At 44.1% G+C, this 22,774-nt stretch overlaps 1 protein-coding gene across 1 annotated transcript in view; it reads left to right on the forward strand.

The window, feature by feature from the left end:
• Positions 1 to 22,774, forward strand: part of LOC117513614 (lysosomal-associated transmembrane protein 4B-like) — a 37,632-nt gene that overhangs the window by 14,424 nt on the left and 434 nt on the right. Inside the window, exons 3-6 of the mRNA XM_034173835.1 lie at positions 1,373 to 1,446; positions 10,545 to 10,667; positions 14,540 to 14,638; positions 16,388 to 16,483. Coding sequence (XP_034029726.1) covers positions 1,373 to 1,446; positions 10,545 to 10,667; positions 14,540 to 14,638; positions 16,388 to 16,483 — 392 coding nt within the window. The remainder of the gene's footprint in view (positions 1 to 1,372; positions 1,447 to 10,544; positions 10,668 to 14,539; positions 14,639 to 16,387; positions 16,484 to 22,774) is intronic.

A 22,774-nucleotide genomic window follows, 5' to 3' on the forward strand; every position in this document is an offset into this window, starting at 1 on the left:
AAAGATTTTCTATTGAGTTCAGGTCTGGAGACTGGCCAGACCACTCCAGGACCTTGAAATGCTTCTTACAGAGCCCCTCCTTAGTTGCCCTGGCTGTGTGTTTGGGGTCATTGTCATGCTGGAAGACCCAGCCATGACCCATCTTCAGTGCTCTTACTGAGGGAAGGAGGTTGTTTGCCAAAATCTCGCAATACATGACCCCATCCATCCTCCCTTCAATACGGTGCAGTCGTCCTGTCCTCTTTGCAGAAGAGCACCCCCAGAGTATGATGTTTCCACCCCCATGCTTCACGGTTGGGATGGTTTTCTTGGGGTTGTTATCATCCTCTATACATGGTAAGTGGAGTTTATTCCAAAAAGCTCTATTCTGGTCTCATCTGACCACATGACCTTCTCCTATGCCTCCTCTGGATCATCCAGATGGTCACTGGTGAACTTCAAACGGGCCTGGACATGTGCTTGCTTGAGCAGGGGGACCTTGCTGCCCTGCAGGATTTTCAACCATGACAGCATCATGTGTTACTAATGTAATCTTTGTGCCTGTGGTCCCAGCTCTCTTCAAGTCATTGACCAGGTCCTCCTGTGTAGTTCTGAGCTTTCTCAGAATCATCCTTACCCCACAAAGTGAGATCTTGCATGGAATCCCAGAGCAAGGGAGGCTGACAGTCATCTTGTGTTTCTTCCACTTTCTAATAAATAATCATAACAGTTGTTGTCTTCGACCAAGCTGTTTGCCTGTTGTCCTGTAGTCCATCCCAGCCTTGTGCAGGTCTACAGTTTTGTCCCTGGTGTCCTGAGACAGCTTTTTGGTCTTGGCTATGGTGGACAGGTTGGAGTGTGATTGACTGAGTGTGTGAGCAGGTGTCTTTTATACAGGTAACAAGTTCAAACAGGTGCAATTAATACAGGTAAAGAGTGCAGAATAAGAGGGCTTCTTAAAGAAAAATTAACAGGTCTGTGTGAGCCAGAATTCTTGCTGGTTGGTAGGTGTTCAAATACTTATTTGCTGCAGTAACATATAAAAATCATACATTGTGATTTCCGGATTTTTTTTTTTTTTTTTTTTTAGATTATGTCTCTCACAGTGGACATGCACCTTAGATGAAAATTTCAGACCCCTCCATGATTTCTAAGTGGGAGAACTTGCAAAACCGCAGGGTGGTCACTATTTTCCTCACTGTATATATATGTATATGCAAGATGCTAATTTCCATCCGTAGTCCCAGTAGTCAGTAATCAGGTAAAACACAGAAGCACAAAAATTCAGAAGTGCTGTAAATAAAAACTGCATTGAGTCTCTTCGTTGGCTGAAGACGGGAGATGGACACTCATCTGTTTCCAGGTTAAGATCTGTGACTGTGTGTGTCTGCAGACATGTGCATCGCCTCGGCCGTCTCCCTGCTGATGATCCTTATATGTGGGATGGCAGCATACGGCGCGTACAAGGTATCGACGTACTTTACACTAAACGTTCTCCTACTGGGGCTTTTGAAATTGTTTCTGAGTGGGTGAGGGTCAGGGTCAAGTAGCAGTGGACTTTAAAACCAAGCAAGGGGACATTCGCCGAGGTGATTCCACGTCCCCGGTAAAGACAACACTGTCCCCTTGGTCGGGACCAGGAAGCAGAGTTGTAGTCTTACACACCTCTCTGCAGCTTCTCTCCCCCTGTCATCCCCCCAGTACCCCATCCCCGTAGAGACGGTGCCTGCTCCCAGACCACCAATAACCAGTAAAAATCTATTTAAGCATAAAAATTCAAAAAGAAAAAATAATATAGCACCTTCAACTGCACCACAGACTAAAACAGTTAAATGTGGTTTATTAAACATTAGGTCTCTCTCTTCTAAGTCCCTGCTAGTAAATGATATAATAATTGATCAACATATTGATTTATTCTGACTTACAGAAACCTGGTTACAGCAGGATGAATATGTTAGTTTAAATGAGTCAACACCCCCGAGTCACACTAACTGCCAGAATGCTCGTAGCACGGGCCGAGGGGGAGGATTAGCAGCAGTCTTCCACTCCAGCTTATTAATTAATCAAAAACCAGACAGAGCTTTAATTCATTTGAAATCTTGACTCTTAGTCTTGTTCATCCAAATTGGAAGTCCCAAAAACCAGTTTTATTTGTTGTTATCTATCGTCCACCTGGTTGTTACTGTGAGTTTCTCTGTGAATTTTCAGACCTTTTGTCTGACTTAGTGCTTAGCTCAGATAAGATAATTATAGTGGGCGATTTTAACATCCACATAGATACTGAGAATGACAGCCTCAACACTGCATTTAATCTATTATTAGACTCAATTGGCTTTTCTCAAAATGTAAATGAGCCCACCCACCACTTTAATCATACTTTAGATCTTGTTTTGACTTATGGTATGGAAATTGAAGATTTAACAGTATTCTCTGAAAACCCCCTTCTGTCTGATCATTTCTTAATATTTACATTTACTTTAATGGACTACCTGTTGGGTAAAGTGTAGTGACACGGACCCACAACAGGGGGCGCAAATGAACGGTCAATAGATGAGCCAAAAGGTAACAATTTAATGTTGTGAATGTGCACAACGATTACACAGACAATCACAGAATCTGATAGCAGTCAATACACAAAGGTGACGTGTGGGCAGGCTCGAGGATAGAAGACGTCTGTCCTGAGAAGAGCCGGAACCACACGATTTCCACCGCCACAGAACCTGGTGAATACTGGAGCCGCCAAGTCCCGAATTCCCAGGTGATCACCGTCCCCGACTGTCAGATCTGGTACTGCTGGCGAGGAGCACAAACAGTGAGATGTGGGTGTGTGCACACCCAGTAACAAACACAGTCAGAAGGTGGAAAGTCACCTCCACCTCTAATCACACACTCGTGCAGCTCCTGTTAAACCACTTATCTGGTTTGGGTGTGAAGCGAAGCCGTCGCTGTTCACACCAATACCAATCCAGCAGATAAGGCACACACAGGAAACGGCTGCAAAAGAGTTCAGACTATTATTTAGTTTTAAGTCAGCAGAGAACGACCTTCACAGGTAGATGATATCCGGCAGCGAGTGGAGATGACGTCCGGACTTTTATGGAGTGGATTGATGAAGTGGAGATGGGTGACAGCTGTCATGAGTTGATGAGTGACAGCTGTCAACCCCGGCTGTGTCCGTGGCGGCAGCGCCCTCTCGTGCCTGAAGCCCGCACTTCAGGCAGGGCGCCCTCTGGTTGTGGGCCAGCAGTACCTCCTCTTCTGGCAGCCCACACAACAGGACCCCCCCCTCAACGGGCGCCTACTGGTGCCCGACCAGGCTTGTTCGGGTGACGGTGGTAGAAGTCGGCCAGGAGGGCCGGGTCCAGGATGAAGCTCCTCTTCACCCAGGAGCGTTCCTCTGGTCCATACCCCTCCCAGTCCACCAAATACCGAAACCTTACGACGGACGTCCAGGAGCCTGCGCACTGTCCATGCAGGCTACCCGTCGATGATCCGGGCAGGAGGCGGCGCCGGTCCAGGATTGCAGAGGGTGGAGGTGTGGTATGGCTTGACACGTGAGACATGAAAGACCGGGTGGATCCGCAGTGAAGCTTGTAGCTTCAGCTTCACTGCGGCCGGACTGAGGACTTTGAGGATCTGGAATGGTCCAATGTAACGTTCCTACAGCTTAGGGGAGTCCACTTGTAAGGGGATGTCCTTCGTTGATAGCCATACCTCCTGCCCGGCTGGTAAGCAGGGGCCGGGGAATGCCGGCGGTCTGCATGGGCCTTACCCTCGTCCGGGCCTTCAACAAGGCAGAGCGGGCGGTGCGCCACACCCGTCGGCATCTTCGCAGGTGGGCCTGGACCGAGGGTATCGATTACGAACCGTTATGTCGTTCAGCCCCCTGTAATCAATCCATGGACGGAGTCCGCCATCTTTCTTGCCCACAAAAAAGAAACCTGCACCCATCGGGGAGGTGGAATTCCAGATCAGCCCGGCAGCTAATGAGTCCAGGATGTAGGTCTCCATTGATTCGCGCTCAGGACGTGAGAGATTGTACAGCCTGCTGGACGGGAACTCAACGCCCGGGACCAAATCAATGGCACAATCATACGGACGGTGCGGGGGAAGGGTGAGCGCCAGATCCTTGCTGAAGATGTCAGCAAGATCGTGGTACTCAACCGGCACCGCCGTCAGATTGGGAGGGACTTTAACCTCCTCATTAGCATTTACACCGGGAGGAACCGAGGATCCTAAACAATTCTGGTGGCAGGTTTCGCTCCACTGAGCCACAACCCCAGACGGCCAATCAATCCGGGGATTGTGTTTAATCATCCATGGGAAGCCCAAAATCATGCGGGAGGTAGAAGGAGTAACAAAAAACTCAATCTCCTCCCGGTGATTCCCAGACACTACCAGGGTTACAGGTAGTGTCTTGTGTGTGATAAAAGGGAAAAGAGTGCCATCTAGTGCTCGCACCTTCACTGGCGAAGAAAGCGCCACCAGAGGGAGCCCTACCTCCCTTGCCCATCTGCTATCCAGCAGATTCCCTTCTGACCCCGTGTCCACCAGTGCTGGGGCTTGAAGGGTTAAATCCCGCTCAGGATTGTAACTGGGAGTCATGTTGAAAGATGTGTATGACCCACGTGAATGTTTTGACCCCCCCTCAGCCCAGTCTCTAAGGGCGGGCGTTTGTGTTTTGACCGTTTGAGGCAGTCTCTCTGCTGATGCTCACTCGAGCCACAGACAAAGCACTCCCGCAGACCAGCCTCCTCTGTCTGAATGTGGCCCTGCTCGTGTCCCTAGCATCGTCATCAGGGGGAGCTGTAGCCACACGGAGCGCTGTGGCTGTGGAGCGTGGGGAAGACAGCTCCCTTTCGGACCCGGGAGGAAGAGGGACGGCTTGTGCCTGACCACGCCCTTCGCCTCGCTCCTGTCGGCGTTCTTCTAACCGATTGTCCAATCGTATAACCAAATCGATAAGCTCAGCCAAATCCCGCGGTTCCTCCTTAGCCACCAGGTGCTCCTTCAGGACCGACGACAGTCCGTTTATGAAGGCGGCGCGGAGCGCAGTCATATTCCAGCCGGATCTCGCAGCCGTGATGCGGAAGTCGACTGCATATTCGGCTGCGCTCCGGCGCCCCTGTCTCATTGACAGCAGCACGGTAGACGCGGTTTCGCCTCTGTTAGGGTGATCAAAAACAGTTCTGAGCTCCCTCACAAACCCAGTATAAGAGGCAAGGAGCCGTGAACTTTGTTCCCAAAGCGCTGTAGCCCAAGCACGTGCCTTACCTCGAAGCAAATTAATCACGTAAGCCACCTTGCTGGCGTCAGACGCGTACATCACGGGACGCTGTGCAAAGACGATCGAACACTGCATAAGAAAATCCGCGCACGTCTCCACACAACCTCCGTACGGCTCTGGGGGGCTTATGTATGCTTCAGGGGATGGTGGGGGGGGTCGTTGAATGACCAGTGGAATGTCTGTATTCGGCACCGGGTCGGCAGGAGGAGGAGCTGCAGCAGCGCCCTGAGCGCGCGCTTCCACCTGCGCAGTGAGAGCCTCCATCCTGCAATTAAGGATGATGTTTTTCTCGGTCATCAGGTCCATCCAAGCGGTAAAGGCGGTGAGGATGTGCTGCAACTCACCAATCACGCCTCCAACCGACGCCTGTGCACCCTGCTCTTCCATTGGCTGTCCAACAGATGGTTGACGCCCCTCGGGATCCATGACATTGGCCGAGATATCCTGTTGGGGAAAGTGTAGTGACACGGACCCCACAACAGGGGGCGCAAATGAACGGTCAATAGATGAGCCAAAAGGTAACAATTTAATGTTGTGAATGTGCACAACGATTATACAGACAATCACAGAATCTTATAGCAGTCAATACACAAAGGTGACGTGTGGGCAGGCTCGAGGATAGAAGACGTCTGTCCTGAGAAGAGCCGGAACCACACGATTTCCACCGCCACAGAACCTGGTGAATACTGGAGCCGCCAAGTCCCGAATTCCCAGGTGAACACCGTCCCCGACTGTTGGATCTGGTACTGCTGGCGAGGAGCACAAACAGTGAGATGTGGGTGTGTGCACACCCAGTAACAAAAACAGTCAGAAGGTGGAAAGTCACCTCCACCTCTAATCACACACTCGTGCAGCTCCTGTTAAACCACTTATCTGGTTTGGGTGTGAAGCGAAGCCGTCGCTGTTAACACCAAACGCCAATCCAGCAGATAAGGCACACCACAGGAAAACGGCTGCAAAAGAGTTCAGACTATTATTTAGTTTTAAGTCAGCAGAGAAATTATCTTCACAGGTAGATGATATCTCGGCAGCGAGGTGGAGATGACGTCCGGCTTTTATGGAGTGGATTGATGAAGTGGAGATGGGTGACAGCTGTCATGAGTTGATGAGTGACAGCTGTCAACCCCGGCTGTCTCCGTGGCGGCAGCGCCTTCTCGTGCCTGAAGCCCGCACTTCAGGCAGGGCGCCCTCTGGTGGTGGGCCAGCAGTACCTCCTCTTCTGGCGGCCCACACAACACTACCCAGCAGTGGGGAATAAGTTTCATTACAGTAGAAGTCTTTCGGAAAGCGCTGTAACTAGGTTTAAGGATATGATTCCTTCTTTGTTATGTTCTTCAATGCCATATACCAACACAGTGCAGAGTAGCTACCTAAACTCTGTGAGTGAGATAGATTATCTCATCAATAGTTTTACATCCTCATTGAGCACATCTTTGGATACTGTAGCTCCTCTGAAAAAGAGAGCCTTAAATCAGAAGTGCCTGACTCCGTGGTATAACTCACAAACTCGCAGCTTAAAGCAGATAACCCGTAAGTTGGAGAGGGAATGGCGTCTCACTAATTTAGATGATCTTCACTTATCCTGGAAAAAGAGTCTGGTGCTCTATAAAAAAAGCCCTCCGTAAAGACTACTCATCACTAATTGTAACAACAACCCCAGGTTTCTTTTCAGCACTGTAGCCAGGCTGACAAAGAGTCAGAGCTCTATTGAGCCGAGTATTCCTTTAACTTTAACTAGTAATGACTTCATGACTTTCTTTGCTAATAAAATTTTAACTATTAGAGAAAAAATTACTCATAACCATCCCAAAGATGTATCGTTATCTTTGGCTGCTTTCAGTAATGCTGGTATTTGGTTAGACTCTTTCTCTCCGATTGTTCTATCTGAGTTATTTTCATTAGTCACTTCATCCAAACCATCAACATGTTTATTAGACCCCATTCCTACCAGGCTGCTCAAGGAAGCCCTACCATTAATTAATGCTTCAATCTTAAATATGATCAATCTATCTTTATTAGTTGGCTATGTACCACAGGCTTTTAAGGTGGCAGTAATTAAACCATTACTTAAAAAGCCATCACTTGACCCAGCTATCTTAGCTAATTATAGGCTAATCTCCAACCTTCTTGAAAGGGTAGTTGTAAAACAGCTAACTGATCATCTGCAGAGGAATGGTCTATTTGAAGAGTTTCAGTCAGGTTTCAGAATTCATCATAGTACAGAAACAGCATTAGTGAAGGTTACAAATGATCTTCTTATGGCCTCAGACAGTGGACTCGTCTCTGTGCTTGTTCTGTTAGACCTCAGTGCTGCTTTTGATACTGTTGACCATAAAATTTTATTACAGAGATTAGAGCATGCCATAGGTATTAAAGGCACTGCGCTGCGGCGGTTTGAATCATGTTTATCTAATAGATTACAATTTGTTCATGTAAATGGGGAGTCTTCTTCACAGAGTAAGGTTAATTATGGAGTTCCACAAGGTTCTGTGCTAGGACCAATTTTATTCACTTTATACATGCTTCCCTTAGGCAGTATTATTAGAAAGCATTGCTTAAATTTTCATTGTTACGCAGATGATACCCAGCTTTATCTATCCATGAAGCCAGAGGACACACACCAATTAGCTAAACTGCAGGATTGTCTTACAGACATAAAGACATGGATGACCTCTAATTTCCTGCTTTTAAATTCAGATAAAACTGAAGTTATTGTACTTGGCCCCACAAATCTTAGAAACATGGTGTCTAACCAGATCCTTACTCTGGATGGCATTACCCTGACCTCTAGTAATACTGTGAGAAATCTCGGAGTCATTTTTGATCAGGGTATGTCCTTCAATGCGCATATTGAGCAAATATGTAGGACTGCTTTTTTACATTTGCGCAATATCTCTAAAATTAGAAAGGTCTTGTCTCAGAGTGATGCTGAAAAACTAATTCATGCATTTATTTCCTCTAGGCTGGACTATTGTAATTCATTATTATCAGGTTGTCCTAAAAGTTCTCTGAAAAGCCTTCAGTTAATTCAAAATGCTGCAGCTAGAGTACTGACGGGGACTAGAAGGAGAGAGCATATTTCACCCATATTGGCCTCTCTTCATTGGCTTCCTGTTAATTCTAGAATAGAATTTAAAATTCTTCTTCTTACTTATAAGGTTTTGAATACTCAGGTCCCATCTTATCTCAGGGACCTCATAGTACCATATCACCCCAATAGAGCGCTTTGCTCTCAGACTGCAGGGTTACTTGTAGTTCCTAGGGTTTGTAAGAGTAGAATGGGAGGCAGAGCCTTCAGCTTTCAGGCTCCTCTCCTGTGGAACCAGCTCCCAATTCAGATCAGGGAGACAGACACCCTCTCTACTTTTAAGATTAGGCTTAAAACTTTCCTTTTTGCTAAAGCTTATAGTTAGGGCTGGATCAGGTGACCCTGAACCATCCCTTAGTTATGCTGCTATAGACTTAGACTGCTGGGGGGTTCCCATGATGCACTGTGTTTCTTTCTCTTTTTGTTGTTTATGCACCAGTCTGCATTTAATCATTAGTGATTGATCTCTGCTCTCTTCCACAGCATGTCTTTTTCCTGATTCTCTCCCCTCAGCCCCAACCAGTCCCAGCAGAAGACTGCCCCTCAGTGAGCCTGGTTCTGCTGGAGGTTTCTTCCTGTTAAAAGGGAGTTTTTCCTTTCCACTGTCGCCAAGTGCTTGCTCACAGGGGGTCATTTTGACCGTTGGGGTTTTTCTGTAATTATTGTATGGCTTTTGCCTTACAATATAAAGCGCCTTGGGGCAACTGTTGTTGTGATTTGGCGCTATATAAATAAAATTGATTTGATTTGATTTGTTCTATTCTGTCTGTGTGCACCAACTCAGTGTCTAATTCTATTTAAAAAAGAAAATGCTACAAATGGACTCAAAATAAAGCTGTTACCTTCAGTTTTTAATAATAATTTGATTTTTAAATGCTTTTAGTACAAAAACAACACCAACATGAAAAATTATACTGACCCAAAATGACAAAATATCTCAACACCTCAATGTTTTGTGCGTCCACAAAAGGACCAATGCAAAATTAGAAGGATGTCAGGCTAAATATTAATATAATGTCACAGCGCCCTCTAGTGTGGCTGTACTAAGCGCTGTGGCAACCAACCATGGTGTTCCCGAGTGAATGCAGTGTAGCAGATGGTCACACATGCGAGCGCACACGAGGACTGAGTAGCTACCTGGTGACCCCCCCCCAGAAACTTTAAATTGTAGGGTTGACGTATGTCATGATCGTTTACTTTCACAGTAACCAACTGCCGAAATGAAGTTTCATGAAATGCAAATCTGAAATGATATATAAATAAATGATTTTTTTTTTTTTTTTTTTTTTTTGACACTGGAAGTTTTGTTATCAACTATCTCCTGTTGGGTAACTGTTTTGGCAGTAATTTGATATGTGTTAATTAGTTTATTATTTTATCTTAGTGGAGGTCAGCTGACAGCAGTGTGATCTTAAAACCCGTTAAATAGCTGCTGTCCAGCGTCAAAATCAGCAGTCAGAGTTTTTAATAGAAAACAGCAGATGTCAGACTCTGATATCTGCTTGACAGATTGTTTTTTTTAACTCCTGTTGATATAATAAAAAAGTCAGACCCTCCACCTCCTCTTTCCTGGAATATGTTTTGCATCACACACATCTTTTATTCATGAAACACACTCAGTGTTTGTGTGATCCATTGGTGACATTAAAACTGCTCCATATCTCCTGTTTCACACCAGACATCTGTGTTATTAAAGGCAAAGTGTCTTATAAATAAAAGGTTTAAAAGCTGATGATCAGTGTGATGGTTTTGTCAGACAGAAGCTTGTTAAGTTGTCTGCTGCGCAGCACCTGAATCGGCAGCTAATTTGCGGCCCGTGGGCCATGTTTGGCCAGGTCTTTATTTTGAAATGCTACACAAGGGGGTCTGTGGTCAAACTTAAAAGAAAACAGTGGGTGCACATGCACCCTGAGGTCTGGGATTCTGACAGTAAATTTGCATATTCATTTTTGCTTTACCCAAATATATTGTTTGCACCCACATAGTATCTTAAATCTCAAGAACTGTAAAATTCTCAAAATTGAAATTTTGATACAATAATACTGTATCAAAGCTCTGAGTGCTACTCCCATAATCTTCTTATGATCTGGTGTTGATTGAGTCCTGGTTCAAGGGCTGTCGGGCTGATTCTCTGTTCTCACATTAAATGTGTCAGTCTACCTGTAATTTTAAAAAATGTTTATGTTTCAGCTACGAGCCACTTGGATCATCCCATTTTTCTGCTACCAAATATTTGACTTTGCTCTCAACACGCTGGTTGCTGTCAGTATTGTGGTCTACCCAAACACAGTCCAGGACTACCTGCAGCAGCTGGTACGTTACGTCCTGTATCAAATACTTGTTGTCATGGTATCTTAGTCTGTCATGTGTCATCTATTACATATTTACAATGCATCCGGAAAGTATTCACAGCGCTTCACCTTTTCCACATTTTGTTATGTTACAGACTTATTCCAAAATGGATGAAATTAATTTTTTCCCCTCAAAATTCTACTCACAACACCCCATAATGACAACATGAAAAGGTTTTTTGAAAGTTTTGCAAATGCATTAAAAAAACAAAACAAAGGAATCACATGTACATAAGTATTCGCACCCTTTGCTCAATACTTTGTTGATGCACCTTTTGGCAGCAATTACAGTCTCAAGTCTTCTTGAATATGATGCCACAAACTTGGTGCACCTTTCTTTGGGTAGTTTTGTCCATTCCTCTTTGCAGCACCTCTCAAGATTCATCAAGTTGGATGGGGAGAGTTGTGCACAGACATTTTCAGATCTCTCCAGAGATGTTCAGCCAGATTCAGGTCTGGGCTCTGGCTGGGCCACTCAAAGACATTCACAGAGTTGTCCTGAAGCCCCTGCTTTGAGTCATCGTCCTGCTGAAAGATGAACCGTTGCCCCAGTCTGAGGTCCAGTGTTGTGTGGGCCGCTGAAGAGGAGGTACTGCTGGCCCACCACCACAAGATGGCGCCCTGCTTGAAGTGCGGGCGTCAAGCATGAGAGGGCGTTGGCTTTGCTGGAGGTGACAGCTGTCATCAATCAACACAAGCTGTCACCCATCACCACCACTACAAAGACCGGACTGCAACTCCACCTCCTTGCCGAGAAATCAACTACCATTCAGGTAATTTCTCTGCTGACTGACACGTTGTGTAACAATCTAATCTCATTTGCAGCCGTTGTCCTGTGGTTGTTCCCTTATCTGGGATTTTGGCGTTTGGTGTGACTGCGACGACTGCGCCTCACACTCCAAACAGATAAGTGGTTAATCAGGAGCTGCACGAGTGTGTAATTTGGAGGTGGAGGTTCTCCCTCCTAACTGTGTACAGATCGTGGACCACTGAGTGTGTGAACTCACACTCATCTGGACTGTCTCTGTTCTCTGCCAGCAGTACCGGGTCTGACTGCTGAAGACAGCGGCCACCTGGGGCGCGGGGCTTGGCGGCTCCAGTGTTCTTCAGCTCCGTTGGTGTTGGAAGCTGTGTGGGAATCCGGCTCTTCTCTCTCCAGGCGTCTTCTATCGTCGAGCCTGCCCACACGTCACCTGGTGTATGATTGACAGTCCACCATATTGTTATTGTCTGTACGTTGTTGTGCGATTCACAACATTAAATTGTTACTTTTTGGCTTATCCATTGTCCGTTCATTAACGCCCCCTGTTGTGGGTCCGTGTCACGTCACTTTCACAACATCCAGAGTGCTCTGGAGCAGGTTTGCATCCAGGATGTCCCTATACATTGCTGCATCCATCTTTCCCTCAATCCTGACTAGTCTCCGAGTTCCTGCTGCTGAAAAACATCCCCATAGCATGATGCTGCCACCACCATGCTTCACGGTAGGGATGGTGCCTGGTTTCCTCCAAATATGACGCCTGACATTCACGCCAAAGAGTTCAATCTTTGTCTCATCAGACCAGAGAATTTTGTTTCTCATGGTCTGATAGTCCTTCAGGTGCCTTTTGTCAAACTCCAGGTGGGTTGACATGTGCTTTTTACTAAGGAGGGGCTTCTGTCTATCCACTCTACCATACAGACCTGATTGGTGGATTGCTGAGATGGTTGTCCTACTGGAAGGTTCTTCTCTCTCCACAGAGGAATGCTGAAGCTCTGACATTGTGACCATCGGGTTCTTGGTCACCTCCCTGACTAAGGCCCTTCTCCCCCAATCACTCAGTTTAGACGGGCGGCCAGCTCTAGGAAGAGTCCTGGTGGATCCAAACAGTGGCAGTTCTACACTGAATTACTCCCCGGGCAAGACCCCTTCCAAGCACCCCCCCCCCCCCCGAATTTTTTTTCACAAAGAGCTATTTTTTTTAAATTTCATTAGTGCCCCTGAAATTGACATCAAAAGACTGCAGGCTAAAATATGTTGTATAACTCTAAAACATAACATCCATGAATTGCAGATTTGAATAAACATGCCGTTACATGCTAAATGTCTGTCATTAGACACTTTATTAATCTGTCTATCAGGAAGGAACAATTAGCTCTTTTGTTAAGGTGCATATTTGTTTAGCTAAATATTTAGCATGATGTTTGTAAATATTAGGCTAAATGTGTAAATATTTAGTACTAACTAATCTGCAAAAGTTTTAGGTTTGACAGAAATTTGATCATGTAGTGTTTTGCCTTTTTTCTTCCTAATTTTTGCTCTTCATCTGTAGATCAAAATAAATTCTAAATTCTAAACTGAAATGTTACCAGCATTCCCATGACAATGAAATCAAATGTGATTCTTTTTCTCCATCAAATAAACCAGTTAATTATTAAGATAAGCCTCATTTTAAATGTTATTATAATGATTATTATGATGATGATGATGATTATTATTATTTTGTCAGTGTACATGGCAACAAAAAGAGTTGCCAGCTGCTGGAAAATTTTTGTAAAAAAAAAAAACACTCTTGCAGGCACACACAATAAAGGGTCAGATTCAGTCACTTCAACTAGTAATGTGAACACAGCATAAGTTCGTAGCCGTCTTTACAAATAGACAGACTTTCCCTTCTGCAAACGTTTTTTCCACAAGGGGGCAGTTTGTTCTCTCCTGGGACATTCAAACCTGTTCTTACACCCTGTCTGCTTTCAAAGGAGAGCGCCTGTCCGCGGGTTCCTGCCGCACACGGAGAGGATTCGGCTGTGCCCAGCTCGGGATGCAGCCGAATCTTCTCCGTGTGTGGCGGGACATTCAGAAAACCATGCAGGAATTATAAGCCTGTATTTATAATATTATGAATGAGAAGTGTGTTATTTGGAAGAAAGTCAAGGTGTAACTGACTTTAGCTCACAAACCCCCCACCTTGTCCCTTCCATTACGAAGAGATGAACTGTCCCCCGCACACCCCTCCCCTTTCTTTCACCCTCTCACTGCTTCTGTGCACACTCTCAGCAAGCAGGGGTGCCTGCAGCTGCCCGCAGGAGGCGCCAATTTGTCAATTCTACATACAGTGACAAGAAAACCATTTTGTGGTGGAGATGTTTTTTTTTAAGTGCTTTTACCCACGGTGCCACCCTCACACAAATGGCGCTCCGGGCAGCGGCCTGCATCGTCCGTACTAAAAACCACCACTGGATCCAAACCTCTTCCATTTATGGATGACGGAGGCCACTGTGCTCATTGGGACCTTCAAAGCAGCAGAAAAGTTCCTGTACCCTTCCCCAGATTTGTGCCACGAGACAATCCTGCAGTGGTCTACTGTCAATTCTTTTGACTTCTTGCTTGGTTTGTGCTCTGAGTGTCAACTGTGGGACCTTATATGTAGACAGGTGTGTGTCTTTCCAAATCATGTCCAATCAACTGAATTGACCCCAGGTGGACTCCAATTAAGCTGTAGAAACACATTGTGGAAAAAATGAAGTGTTGTGAATACTTTCCGGATGCACCGTAATTGTTTTGTGTAAAAACACTGTCAGATACTTAAGATTTTGTAAACAATTCTTACGGCCAAACTCTTCAAATCTCAAATTATAGTGGATTTCTAATCATATAAATAAGAGAAAAGCAGTAAATTTTCACACCAAGAAGCTGGACATAGAATGTTAGTTGGATTTTGTTTAATGAGTTTAACCTGTGGCTCCTAACGACTGTGACATCTGTCCCTTTAAACCAAGCGAGGATCTACTGGTGACTAAAACTGGAATGAACTCTTACATTCTCTCTCTCTTCTGGTTTTCGACCGTGTGCAGCCTGAGAACTTCCCCTACAAAGACGAGATCGCTGCTTTCAGTAATCTCGGTTTGGTCGTCATCGTGTTGATCTTTATCGGCTGCATTCTTACTTTCAAGGTAAACTTTGTCCAAACATACAGTAACACTTACCCATATCTGCAGAGCAGAAATTTGGTTAACCCCCCCCCCCCAAAAAAGTGCTGATAATGAACGTGTGCATGAACGTTTTGTGTAGACATTACACACTGGCTTGGGTCCAGGCAGCAGATGTCTGCAGCAGATGCTGCTGTTTGGCTGCAGAGTTCCAGCAGCAAAGAACCACCTGATGATTCCTGGACATCAGAAAACAGCAGGAGCTTTTATTTTTGTCCCTGCGGTCTGATGTAACTCAGAGTCTGAAAACAGCATTTGATAGTGGTTTTTTTTGTTCTGAACTTTTTTTTTTTTAAGCAATATTTACTGTTTAAGCACTCTGGCAAAATAATTTCCTTCGGGATTAATGAAGTTCTTTGTTATTCTTAACCCTCAGTTGCACATTTCCATTAGAATATTTTCTGCACTTACCACGTTGTGCATTGTTTAAAACTTCTGTGGGGACACACGGGTGTCCTTCATGTCATAACTGTACTGTATAGTGGTGCAGTTTAGCTAAAATTTCATAATAATTGTGCATTTTTGATAAAAGCACCAAATTTGATGCAGATGTAGCCAAAGATATTTCAAATGAAATGAGATATTGAGCCATTGTGAATTTTCATTATTGTTGTCATGGCAACCATTTTTCAAACTGAATACAGTATTGAAAAATGCTGCCATTGTATTGGAAAACATACCACATAATTTGTCTGATCATAAAGATTCCAAAAGGGTACAGTTTGGATGATCTATGACTGAATATTGTGAATTTAAGCAGTAAAAACAGCAAAAAGGACAAACGTTCAAAAGTTAATTTGCTCCAGTTTTGGTACAAAGTGATGCAAATTACTAGTTGAGTTAATAGTGTTTGAAAAAGGAATAGTTTGCATCATCTGTCATGTTTAGTTGTTACGTTATGGGATAACATATGTCACATGTCATAGAATCCAATGGACATCGACTTTTACTTTGGAGACCAAACATTCAACACAGTCAAAAACTATTCCATTTATTAATCCTATTAGCTCAACCAATAATTTGCATCATGTTTTACCAAAAGTGGAGTAACTTTAAGTTTTGAACCCTGTACAAACAAAAATGGACCTTTGTCATCCTTTTTGGTGTTTTTACCCCATAACTCCATAACATTCAGTCATAGATAGTCCAAAATATACCCTTACCCTTTTCAATATGATTGGAGCACTTTTCAATATTTAGTTTGAAAAATGGTAGCCATGGCAACCACGATGAAAATTCATTATGGCTCAATATCGAATTTTATTTTAAATATCCTTGGCAGCATCTGTGCCAAATTTGGTGTTTTATCACAAAATGCACAATTAATTAATTAATTAATTAATTAATCTATTTATTTATTATGCCGCCCCACTATTATATCTTTAAACTTGGTGAGAGGTTTGATTTTGTGACTTGCTGGGACAGTAAATCAGGTGGATTATTTCTGCATTTTAATGTTGGTTATGATGTAAATCACACTTTCGCACTGAATCAAAATAGGTATCCTGCAAATAAAATTGCACTGTCTTTAAAAAAATACTTTAAACATTTGTGGATTAGCTAAATATTTAATTAATCATTGTTGCTGTACAGTATTGAATTGTTGCTGCAACAGATGATTTCAAACAGTTGTAATCCATTAACTGTTTTCACTGAGGCTGAATATTTCCTGTTTCTCTTCTGTGTCTTTGTCCCCGTCCTGTCTGAGAGCAGGCATACCTGATAGCGTGCGTGTGGAGCTGCTACAGATACGTGAGTGAGGGAGCTCCATCAGGGGTCCTGCTCTATGTGATGACCAACGACACCGCAGTGAGTCACCTCTGACTGGAAACAAACTATTTCAGCAGTACATAGTACATTCCTGCTTGGAGTAAGATGTACCCCCGCTGTTTCACAGTCAGGTCCAGAAGTATTTGGACAGCAACAATATTATTAAATATTGTGCTTCTCTACCCCACCATAATGGAGTTGAAATGAGAGTTGAAATGTGCTTGTAGTGTAGAATGTCAGCTTTAATTCGAGGTTTACAAAAATATCATATTAGCATTTTTTTCAGAGTCCATAAGTAATTGGAATTTTAGGATAAACCTATCTGCGGCAGCCATTTCTCAAAAACTGAGTGATTGTGCAAGAAGGAGATAAGTGAGGGAAGCCCAGACATCCAGACAGCTGGAGGAGTTATAAGCTTCCGTGGCTCTGACTGCAGAATTGTGGATAGTGCAGCTTTTTTCTGTTGCATCACCAGTTAAATGGCTTGATGTTGGAGGAGAACAGAGCAGCATTTTCTTAAAAAGAAGACATATCATATGTAGCGTATTTTATTAATTACATTTCTTAATTACCTTGCAGACCAGCATATTATTTTTCACTGATGTGTTTGTGTGTGGACAAGATAACTCAAAAACAGGTGAGCAGATTTCCTTTCAAACCTCGTGGGAATATTACTTGGATAGATATCTAGAGGTGATTAGATTTTGGAATGGTTTGGTCAAAGGTCACGGTCAATGAAGACATGGTCAGAAAAACACCATTTTTGTATATCTCAACAACCCAGAAGTGTAGATGAATGATCTCAAGCATACATCGATCAGCAAAATGTTTGTGATTGACTGGTATGAATGACTTTATAATGAGGTCACACAGAGGTCATATGATGGAAGTCAAACATAATCAAAAACACCATGACAGACGGATGTATATTTAGTTGTCTATTGTGGTATGTAGAATGTGCAGCAGCCCTCTGATGCTTTTCATTACTGATGTAAATAAAGTCCAAGATGACTAACTGACCATAAAAGTAATGATTAGTAATGAAAATAATCTCATATTTAATTTATCCAGTTACTTATGGGCTCTGGAAATGGCTGTAATTCCCAAATACTTAATGTGACATTTTAAACCCATTGAATTAAAGCTGAAAGACACTATCAGCACATATTAACTGCTTCATGTCAACTCCATTGTAGAGGTGTACAGAAGCAAAAAAGAAAGAAAAAAAAAGTCATTGTCCAGTTACTTATGGACCAGAACCATATCTTCAAAACTTATTCAGTACTTTAAAAGTTTAACTTAGTTATGTTTCACCACGGACACTTCAGTTGGTAAAAGTGTCTCAATATTGACATCTAAAGATCCAACATAATCTAATATCTAATGTTCATTTACTCTTAATTCTGCTTTCAAAACCAACCAATCACATCCTTTGGAGACTGGTGGAAAAATGTTCCCATATTCACTCCAGAACACAGGACACAGTTTTTATTTTTATTGTGCAATACGTCTGTCTGCTGTAAATCATACTTCATACAAGACGAAGAGGAAGGACGTTGACAGTTTGAACGCACTCGGATGGACAGATGAGGACACGTGCTGGTAGAGACATTATGGGGTGCAGTGGGAGGACACTGGCTCTGTCTGTCTCTAACCGCTGCCCACACGCGCTGACTCATGTATAAACATACAGCTCACACACACACACACACACACACACACACACACACACACACACACACACACACACACACACACACACACACACACACACACACACACACTGCAGACCTGACTTTCAGCTCGGTCCGATGTGACAGACCAAACAAACTGTTCATGTTTAGTCGGTCTGTGATTATTTCTGGTGTGAAGAAGAAAAACTAGTTTGTCCTCTTTCTGAATTTAACGGTAATTTTGCTTCTGAAATGGTTTCTTGGAAAAATGACGGTCCTGCCCACACATCCAGGGGTATTTTTTTGAAAACTGCATTTTTGGTCACTGAAAGCAGCGCTTTTGCAAAACTCTTTCCACAGTGAAGATTCTCAGGCAACTTGAGACAGATTTCATATCTTTTTTTTCTTCAGGACTTCTGATTGGCCAGCATGGCTATACATTAGAGTTACAGTGCATCCAGAAAGTATTCACAGTGCTTCACTTTTTCCACATTTTGTTATCGTGGTGTCAGCATCAAACTGTGGGGATGTTTTTCAGCAGCAGGAACTGGGAGACTAGTCAGGATTGAGGGAAAGATGAATGCAGCAATGTACAGAGACATCCTGGATGAAAACCTGCTCCAGAGCGCTCTTGACCTCAGACTGGGGCGATGGTGTTATGGATGTGGTGAGAACCGATCCAGCATCTGACTGAACCCAGCGTTAAATAACCAGAAGCAGTTCCAAAAAAAAAAAACAAGTTTATTTTCTTTCCCCCTGTGCTGTACACAAAATACTAAATAAAGAAATCTGGTGAGGTGAAAAGGCGGCGCGCTCTCTCAGCGTCACAACGGATCGGAGCCCGAACGTTCTGGACTCAGGAATCCCACCGACACCCCCCAGGTGGCTTTTCCCAGGACTGTACTCTGCAAAGGAGGAACAGAGGTGAGTGTTGTGTGGGCCGCCAGAAGAGGAGGTACTGCTGGCCCACCACCAGAGGGCGCCCTGCCTGAAGTGCGGGCTTCAGGCAGGAGAGGGCGCAGTCGCCTCACAGGAGCAGCCAGGGTAACAGCTGTCACGCATCACCTGCAACAGCTGTTACCACTCATCTGATCAGCAGGGGAATATCAGCAGGACGACGTCTCCACCTCTTTGCCGAGATATCGTTCTACCTGGAAGGTAACGTACTCAGCTAACTGTGTGACAGTAAACCTTCTTGTGACTTTGTGCGTTGTAACAGACTTCTTTTCCAACGAGAGGTGGGGGTAGTTTTCCCTGCCGTGCGGATTGCTGGATGCAAACGCGCCCTCGTTTAATTGTCTCTTTGTTCCTCACCAGCAGTACCAGGTCCGACACGCGGAGGCAGTGGCCACCTGGGAATTCGGGACTTGGCGGCTCCAGTATTCCCGGGGTCTGGTGGCGGAGGAAATCGTGTGGTTCCGGTTCTACTTTGGACGGACGTCTCCTATCTTCGAGCCTGCCCACACGACACCTTTTGTGATTTGGCTTTTTGTCCATTATTGTAATCTGTTGTATTTGTTGTGCCCATTCACAACAGTAAAGTGTTGTTATTTGACTTCCTCCATTGTCCGTTCATTTGCGCCCCTTGTTGTGGGTCCGTGTACCGACACTTTCCCAACAGTGAGGTTATTCAACACTGTTACCAAGAAATACTATTTAGAGGCACACTTATCAGCAACACGTTCAGGTCTGACTTCGGACTTAATTTAAAAGGGCAGCTGCTCACAGCCAGTGGAGGATCATCAATCCGCGCCACAGCCGTGAGGAGCAAACCAGACAATTTTCACCAATATTTGAATATAGCTGCGCAAAAACGCCAAATTACAATCACAGATGATCTCTTAAGAATAATCACCTCTGATGTGTGCTGACAGCGTTTGCCTCTCAACCTCGTCCTCCTTCACAGGCGCGATGTCAGAATCTGGAGCGACCCTCAGCGTCCCACAAATGGTCGTCACAAGGTTGTTTCTCCGGCAATTCAGCCCTGATCACTGCTGGCTTAAATGCAGTTCTTCATTTCTTCATTGGCACCAGCTGAGAGTCCTTAGGTCCGCACGTGAGTGCCACAGGTGTCGTAGATCGTCCTGATGGAGAGCCGCACGTGAGTGCAACAGATGCAGCAGATCGCCGTGACAGAGGTGAGAGACTCTTCTGCAGCACACTCTCCCCAGAGATCAGCCCCAAACCACCTGGGAAGGAAAACAAACACAAAAACAGCAAACAATGTCCAGCCAAACCCCCCTACACACAACAGATGGTTCATCTTTCAGCAGGACAATGACCCTAAACACACAGCCAAGATATCAAAGGAGTGGCTTCAGGACAACTCTGTGAATGTCCTTGAGTGGCCCAGCCAGAGCCCAGACCTGAATCTGATTGAACATCTCTGGAGAGATCTGAAAATGTCTGTGCACCGATGCTCCCCATCCAACCTGATGGAGCTTGAGAGAAGCTGCAAAGAGGAATGGACAAAACTGCACAAAGATGGATGCACCAAGCTTGTGGCATCATATTCAAGAAGACTTGAGGCTGTAATTGCTGCCAAAGGTGAATCAACAAAGTACTGAGCAAAGGGTGTGAACACACATGGTCAGCCTTATATATTAGATCATGACCTGCTCACTGGAGCCCTTATTTTCGCAGTTCACATGGTACTCAGGTCAGGTAGCAAGTGTCACACTTTACTTACTATGGAATAGTGGCTGGTGAGAGTGGACTTTAATTAGAATCCCAACGGGCCACTGCGCACTGCATGTGAGTTAAGGTGTGCGTTTTTTGAGTTAAACTGTACCTGCTGTGTACAGCATGCAGACTGTTGATATGCCTCCCAAGAAGCAAGGGGCGTTAGGTCATAAAACCCCGAGTGCTAAACGGATGAAATGTAATAGAGCTGGGAAACATCTGCAGAGACACTAAGAACATTATATATCCCACAGCATTGCCGTCATGTGACATGTTGTCACCTTTTATCATTATTCATTTGAGTCTCATGAATGTTGCACATTACTCTATGAAAATTAATGATGACAACATACACACAATGCAGTGCAACTTACTACACCTTAACTAAAGTGACATGAAATATACATTCTAATCCAATTACATTTTTTCCACAAATCTGATTGGTTAATCGTGTGAGATTTCAGACCGTATAATATCGGGGTAACGGTGGCAAAATATTCTACTGTTTCACATTTGGATGTATTACTCTGTGCCCTGACTGGTGTTCTGATGAGATGTCATTCCTGTCGACAGGTCAGCCCTCCGCGCAGCTGCGCATGCGCACACATGCGCAGTATTGTCAGGATGTGTTGATTTATGTAACGAGACACACAATTCGCCAGAACACCGGCTCACACGTGCTGCTACGCAGATGTCATAATGGCGCTGTTAGCTGAGAGCGAGAGAATGTCACATACCGCTGCCACCAAAATAGGTGAATATAAGCTACTATACACAAAATTACCGTTTCACGTTTTATAGATTTGATGGATTTTCACATTTGATGGATTACTCTGTGCCCTGACCATTGTTGGAGCGATGCTGCCTCACAGTAAGCCTCGTTGACCGAACTATGTACAGAAAAATAAACTGTGCAAACGATGGAAGTGGATTAGAATAGGAATAACCCCCTTGTGTCTGGTGATTAGCGGACGTTCATGCTGTTATACGGTCGCAAATATCTGTCAGCAGTAAAACAAAAGCTCAGTTTGCTAATAAACCAAAAATTCTGCCAGGGTATGTAAACTTTGAGCACAACTGTACTTTCTGGATGCGCTGTAATTCATTTAAATAAATGTTTGGAGTTTTTTTTATTCCAAATTGCACGCAGTTTGAAAATGATTGAGACATATCAATCTGAAAAACAAACATGTGTGTTTGCTTGTGTTTTTAACTCTTAATCTGCAGAATTTTTAGCAGCTGATCCCCAAATACAACACAAATACCCCAAAACTTGAGAACACTGATGTCTTTTTTCTGCTGTGATCTACAGAGAAGCATTAGGATTTAGGGAATTTTCAACATTAAGTTCATAATAATAATGAACCCTGAAATCTTCCCTAAACACTGATATTTGACCTCATGTTACGGTGGATCTCACAGGGATTTTGAGGCTGCCGTATTCCTCAGAACGTTCCGAGTGTGACATTCCACACCATTTGAAACAGATCACTAAAGCTGTTGTGGTGCAAACCAGAAAACACAGTTTAGGACCCAAAATGCAGGAAGCCAGAAGCGAATAACAAATTATTGTGTCATAATGAGTAAATTGTAAATGTACAAATCCGAGAGGTGAAGTGCTGGAAGGGAGAGACATTGACTGGACCCAAAAGAGCGGCAGGCTTCCCACACCACATAGTACCTGGAACCAGGCAACCGCGACGGAGCAGTGGCTGCAAAGAAAACCTGCACTCTCTTGGAACTTTCTGGAATACTTTGAACACCACTGATATACAAATAATGAATTTTTATGAGTTCAGTGGTATGAATATTTCATGAGTTGAAAGCTGCCTCGTTGAATGGTATGTTCCAGCTTTCACCTCATGTAAGTCAATTTTTGGAGCAATTCATGCACAGGAAATGCAAGATGTAGTAAATTTGGGCAGCTAACACAACAACTATTTTGATTTTGACACATTTTGTTTACATCACCACA

This window comes from Thalassophryne amazonica, chromosome 7 (assembly GCF_902500255.1).
Source record: "Thalassophryne amazonica chromosome 7, fThaAma1.1, whole genome shotgun sequence".
In the NCBI taxonomy this organism is placed as follows: domain Eukaryota; kingdom Metazoa; phylum Chordata; class Actinopteri; order Batrachoidiformes; family Batrachoididae; genus Thalassophryne; species Thalassophryne amazonica.